Raw genomic sequence first — 6,842 nt, forward strand, 5'->3', positions numbered from 1 at the left:
GAACAAACTACCACAGACTGGGTAGCTTATAAACCACGGAAACTTCTCTCTCACCATTCTGGAGGCTGGGAAGTACAAGTTCACGGAGTCGGCAGATTCAGTGTCTATTGAGGGCCTGCTTCCTGGTTCATAGACGGCTGTATTCTCGCAGTGTCCTGACATGGAGGAAGGGGCTAGGGCGCTCTGTGGGGTTTCTTTTATAAGGCACTAATCTCATTCATGAAGGCGCCACCCTCATAACCCAATGACCTCCCAAACGCCCCCACCTGCTAATACCATCACCTTGGGAGTTAGGATTTCAACATATGAATTTTGGGGGGGACACAAACATTCAGACCACAGCAACATTGTACCAGACAAGACCCCCAGGCCCTGTGGAACCAAAGACTGTTTGATGAATATGGCGTCTCAAGGAGAGGTCAGCCCTGGATTTGAATAGTTTTAACATTTGTTTTGGTTGTTTTTACTATTTAATCTGTGTCTCTACCATCGAGCATTTCAAATTTAAAATTGCTTATGCCTTTATAGATTGCTTTTCCCCCCATTAACTGCTTTTGGTAACAGTTGTGTTGAGACAGACTTCACATATGCTCCAATTTACCCGTTTAGATTGTACAACTCGTGGCTTTTAATACATTCACAGAGTTGTGCAACCACCACTACAATCAGAACATTTTCACCATCCCCAAAAGAAACCCAGCCAGCAGCAACTACACATTTACTCCCCAGGCCCAGGCACCGCTTTCATTTTCTATGGACTTGTGTATTCTATCATTTCATATAAATGGAATTATGCCATATATAGCTTTTGTGTCCGTCCTTTCACTTAGCATAATGTCTTCAAGGTTCACCAATGTTTTAGCATGTATCAGTACTCTGTTCCTTTTTATTGCTAAATAACAGTTCATTGTACAGATATATTACATTTTATTTATTCATCAGTTGATGGACATTTGGTTTGTTTCTACTTTTTTTAAAATAATTTTATTTATTTTTGGCTGCAGTGGGGTCTTCGTTGCTGTGCGTGGGCTTTCTCTAGTGGTGAGCAGGGGCTACTCTTCGTTGCGGTGCGCGGGCTTCTCATTGCGGTGGCTTCTCTTGTTGCGGAGCACAGGCTCTAGGCGCGTGGGCTTCAGTAGTTGCAGCATGTGGGCTTAGTAGTTGTGGCACGTGGGCCCTAGAGCACGCAGGCTTCAGTAGTTGTGGCACATGGGCTTAGTTGCTCCGCGGCATGTGGGATCTTCCTGGACCAGGGATTGAACCCATGTCCCCTGCATTAGCAGGCAGATTCTTAACTACTGCATTACCAGGGAAGTCCCTGTTTCTACTTTTTGACTATTGTGAATAGTACTGCTGTGAATATTCATGTACACATTTTTTTATTGTGGCAAAATATGAATAATATAAAATTTACCAGGGAATTCCCTGGTGGTCCAGTGGTTTGGACTCCGTGCTTTCACTGCTGAAGGCCCGGGTTCAATCCCTCGTCGGGGAACTAAGATCCCATAAGCCGCCTGGCCAAAAAAAAAAAAAGTTACCATATTAACCATTATAAAATTATTGTAGAATACTTTATTAAGTGTATAAAATAATTTGCTTACATTTATAGAACTATATTTGTTTCATTTCCACTTCTTTTTAAAACTTTTGGTAATTATTTTTAAAATTATGGTAAAATAGACATAAACATAAAATTTCTAACTGTACAGTTCAGGAGCATGAAGTACTTTCACATTGTTGTACAACCACTATCACTACCTATGTCCAGAACTTTTTTTATCTTCCCCAATTGAAACTCTACCCATTAAACAATAACTCCCCATTCTTCCCTCCCCCCAGCCCTTGGCAACCATCATTCTACTTTCTGTCTCTGTGAATTTGCCTATTCTTAGTACCTCATATAAGTAGAATCATGCAATATTTATTCTTTGGTGACTGACATTTTATTTAGCATAATGTCTTCAAGCTTCGCTCATGTTGTAGCATGTATCAGAATTTCATGCCTTTTTTTTTTTTCATGATAATTGGCTTTATTAATGTAGAACAATTAATGCTAGCCATAAAAGTATATAATTAAATGTGTTATTATTACAAGTTAAAATTTATTCTGTTCCCTGTATTGCCATTTAATTGGAAAAAACAACAGCCAAAACTTGTCAGCCTTACAGTCCATTTGAAACTGATTCAATCGAAAGCAATTACGTTGTTCAAGAATGACAATATAAAAGAAAAGTATAGACTGGAATGTATTACATTTTGGCCCAACAAAGAGGTTTGATTCATTCTGGCTCATAAAGCACGCTGATGGTGTTTATGATTTTGAAAATTCACTGAAACTTTTTGCCTGAATTGAATCCTTTGTGATGCATTTTCTTGAGTTCTACCCATGACTGCCACAGTAACAGTCCTGGGATCAGAACCCAAACACCATTGAAAAATACCAGATAGACCCAAAAGTAGAGCCAATTGTTGGTGTTGAGGTTGGGGCTTCCCATAAGCCAGTCTGGGCAGAAGGTCATCCACCCGCCATACAATTCACACACGCACAGGGTGATCTGTATGAAATGCCGATAATGTTTCTCTTTGACGATGGCATAAATGAGAACCAATGCCAGAAACCCACCCAGAACGACAGTCAGAATTTCCAAAGACACAATGGTTGGATCCAAATAAAGCCATCTTGCGTCAGCTTTGCCATATTCTTTCCACAATGAAGCGATCAAGGCATCAGAATCTGTGATGTTTCCTACCAAAGACAAGTAGACAAAAGGGCCTTCCAGTGCGAAGTGCACCAGGGCGTCGAAGCAGAGCCAGGCTAGCGCCCCGCGGTCCACAGCCCCCAGCCCGCGGCCCAGGCGCAGGCCCAGTGCTCAGCCCACGGCCAGCAGCGCAGGGCACAGCAGCAGCGGGCCTCCAGCCGCGGCACCCAGCTCTCATGCCTTTTTAAGGCTGAATAATGTTCCATTGTATGTGTATGCCACATGTTGTTTATCCATTCATTGTGTATGAGTTTATATGTGGACATGTATTTCTTTTTCCCTAGGGAATATACCTGGGGGTGGGATTGCTGGGTATTATGGTCACTCTATATTTAACCTTTTGAGGAACTGCTAGACTATTTTCTAAAGTGACTGCACCATTACACATCCTTGTCAACACTTGTTATTATCTGTTTTTTTGATCATAGCCAGCTTAGTGGGTATTCTATTTACTTTTGTAAACATTTGGGATAGATAGAAAACCACAAATGAGAAAATAAAAGCCACCCATAATCCTCTCATCCTACTGGAGGTACCCACTTTTAACTTTTTGGTCTTAATTTTTCCATTAACATATATATATATATATATATACATATATATAAAATCATACTGTATACATTCACTTTGTAATCTTTTAAAATTTGACTTACCAATAAATGGCATTTTTTCTATGTCCTTAAATATTATTCTACAATAATTCTACAATGTAATTAATTCAGTGAAGTGTCATTTTTAGTTGTATTCCTTCCTATTTGGGGAGCATCTCCCAATGTACGTACTTTGATAGGAAGCAAGGTAGAAGCTGAAAGGTGGCCAGATGCTTTGCCCCCGGCAACTGGGGTGCTGCCATGTGACAGGCTCAGCCAATCCAGAGCTTCCCCCAAGTAGAAAAATCTGGAAGGACTGACCCAAAGATGGTGGACAAGTAGGGACTATTCTCAGTAGCCATGGCAGTGGAGTACAGACTGCAGTTTCAAGTAAGTTGACTGAGATCTCAGAGCTAGTAACTAGCAGGCCTATCTGATTCTAGACCTTGAACTTGGAACCACCACCCAATTTAAAGCTTTTATTGATATTTCTACTGCCTTTGACTCTGCGGCAGGAACTACAGAAGCAAAGCTAAGGCTCTAGCCAGGGTGCTCCCCACCAATGGTGGTGACTTTTTGTTATATTTTTAATGTTATATGATTTTTTAAAAAATATTTATTTATTTATTTATTTATTTAGCTGCTCCAGGTCTTAGTGGTGGCATGCGGGATTTTTAGTTGTGGCATGCGAATTCTTAGTTGCAGCATGTGGGATCTAGTTCCCTGACCAGGGGTTGAACCCATGTCCCCTGCATTGGGAGTGCAGTGTCTTAGCCACTGGACCACCAGGGAAGTCCCTTCAATGTTATACGTTGACATGACAGTTGTTAAGAATATGATAACAGGCGTTAGAGAGAGAATGAAAAATCAAGGCTAGGGGCTGGTGTTTTTGTGGCTTCCATTCCTATCCTGTAGACCAGTGCCTTCCCCAGCTCTGCCCCCCCAGAAGTTAGAACTTGGTTCCTTCCTCTGCCCACAAAGTAGCACCACCAGGATAGCCAGCAGCAATAGGAGCAAAGCAGTTAGAGCCTCCGGGGGGTGGGGTGGCCTGAGAACTGTTTTCTACCCTCCCTCTTTTCTCTTCTTGATAACATTCTTCCTAATGATCTGGGCCAGCTTTGGAATGGAAGCTCAGCCTCTGCTGCAGAGGACAGAAAGACCAGCTTTCTGTCACAGATGAAGAGATGGCTCTGTCACACTGAAGTAGATAGAAGGGGTCCCAGCTGGCAGAACTGTCATCAGAAAGAAGGCCCCACAGTTCAATGAATCTAAAACTCAATCTGTGATTTCTGGTAGAAGTTCCCCAGCTCTTGACTGGTTTAAAAACTGACATTCTAAGCCAGGGGTTGGCATACTACGGCTTGCTGGCCAAATCCAGTCTGTCACCTGTTTTTATAGGACCTGCAAGACTAGAATGGTGTTTACATTTTTAAATGGTTGAAAAACATCAAAGGAAGAATAATGTTGCAGGACTTGCGAAAATTATATGTAATTTAAATATCAGCATTCATAAATACTGTTTTATGGGAACATAGCCACACTTGTTTCTTTACGTATTGTCTGTGGCTGCTTTTGCCCTATAGCAGCAGAGGTGAGTAGTTGCGACAGAGATCATATGGCCTGCAGAGCCTATCTGCTGTCTGTCCCTTGATGGGAAAAGGTTGCTGACCCCTGACCTACACAATCAAGTCACCCTTCCATGCCATCTTGCAGTTTTGCAAACACCTCATGGGTAGAGAGGGGCACTAGGAGGCAGCATTGCTCAAAGCTGGGCAATGGTTCTCTGCGTGACTGAATGAGTGTTTATTTTGGCCAAGTCAGGTGTCAGATTTCAGCTTCCTTTATACATTTTTGAAGAAAACCATTTTGGCCAGGTCATTTATTTATCATTTAATTTTTTTCATTTTTAAAGTCTTTATTGAATTTGTTACGATATTGCTTCTGTTTCATGTTTTGGTTTTTTGGCTGCGAGGCATGTGGGATCTTAGCTCCCTGACGAGGGATCGAACCTGCACCCCCTGCATTGGAAGGCGAAGTCTTAACCACTGGACCAGCAGGGAAGTCCCTGGCCAGGTCATTTAGTGTAGAACTTTGCGGTCTCTTTTGCCTGTGCACTTACAGGAATGTAAAACTATTTTCTGAGGAGAATCCTGGCCCTTCCAGAAGGTACTGCCTTGCAAAAGAGGTAGGTCACCTTTGTGCTTCTCCTGTGGCTGCTGGTCAGTGCCCGGAAATCCTAGGATTAGTCTCCTTAGTGGTGTGTGTTTTCTTCCAACTTTGTAGAAATGTGGCAGCAGGCTACATTTGCTTTAGCTTTACTGCCCATTCCCTGTATTCTCCAAACCACCATCACCACCGCCATAATCCCCACCATCACCCCTAGTATAACCACCACCCCTGCCATTACCTGCATCACCACCATCACTATCACCAGCACTACCCCCACCAACACCATTACTATTACCAATATCACAACCAACACCAACACCAACCCCACCATCACCACCATCACCACCACCACCATCACCACCATGATCACTTTGTAATTCCATATGTCTAGAAGAGACTTAACTGAAGGATTGGAGTAACTAAACAACTGAAGAGAATTAATGTTGGTCATGTCTTAGTGCAGCTAAGGGAATAGTCACCAGTGCATCCCCATGGATCTGAGAGGGGCCAGTGGAGTTCTACTAGGAACATCCCTTCTATGCAGGCTTACTGGTGTGTCCTCAGCTAAGTAAACTAGAAAACTGTAAGGTCTATCACACAATGGCATATCACTCTTGACAATGCGTAGGGACTTGTTTCTTAGCATGTAATCCAGTGCACTGAGCTATAAGCTCTGTTACATTATGTAAAGGCTCAGTTAAATTCTTACCCTGGGACCTTCCTCCTTTGGTTTCACTTTTTGAGTTTCTAATAAAACGCACACAAGTCACCTTCATGAGAAATTCCAATATAGAGGTTTTTCTGATTTTAGGACTAAGAACAGTTATACTTCTTCGGATCCAGGAGTTTGCCTTCATCTCACAGACATTGTGGATTGTGTAACTAATCAGATATTCCTTTCACACAGGCTGCTAGGAAGCCTGGAGCATAATATAAGGCCCACCTAGCAAGCACTGAGTTCCTTAAGCTCTGAATTATTGAGCCCCATTCTTGGCTTTACTTTGTCTCCATCATATTTTTGCCTCAGTTTTCATCTCTCTTCGGTTATAAGCCTGTAAACTGCCTTAAACCCTTTCTGGAAAAAGACAAAGGTTAGATGAGTAGATGTATATCATATAACTTTCCCCTCATACGTAAATTGAAGAGTCTGAGTTGCAAACAGCTGGGAGATCCCCGAATCTTGCACACTGAAACCAAAGCTGTCTGTGTGGATACGTGATTCTAATCTCCTGACAATAATTGTTGCTTATCTCCGCATTTATAGCAATGGAAGCCTTCATTTATTTAACACATATATATTGAGTACCTGCTATGTGCTAGTCAA

At 42.2% G+C, this 6,842-nt stretch overlaps 1 protein-coding gene across 1 annotated transcript; it reads right to left on the minus strand.

Moving 5' to 3' along the window:
* Window positions 1-2,228: 2,228 nt before the first annotated feature.
* On the minus strand, window positions 2,229-5,882 carry LOC118906322 (emopamil-binding protein-like). The gene is given in 2 exon segments (XM_036873795.1): window positions 2,229-2,930; window positions 5,757-5,882. Coding segments are annotated over 2 exon segments (729 nt in total). The 3' UTR covers window positions 2,229-2,327.
* Window positions 5,883-6,842: the final 960 nt, after the last annotated feature.

The sequence above is a fragment of the Balaenoptera musculus genome, chromosome 13 (genome assembly GCF_009873245.2).
Source record: "Balaenoptera musculus isolate JJ_BM4_2016_0621 chromosome 13, mBalMus1.pri.v3, whole genome shotgun sequence".
Classification (NCBI taxonomy): Eukaryota; Metazoa; Chordata; class Mammalia; order Artiodactyla; family Balaenopteridae; genus Balaenoptera; species Balaenoptera musculus.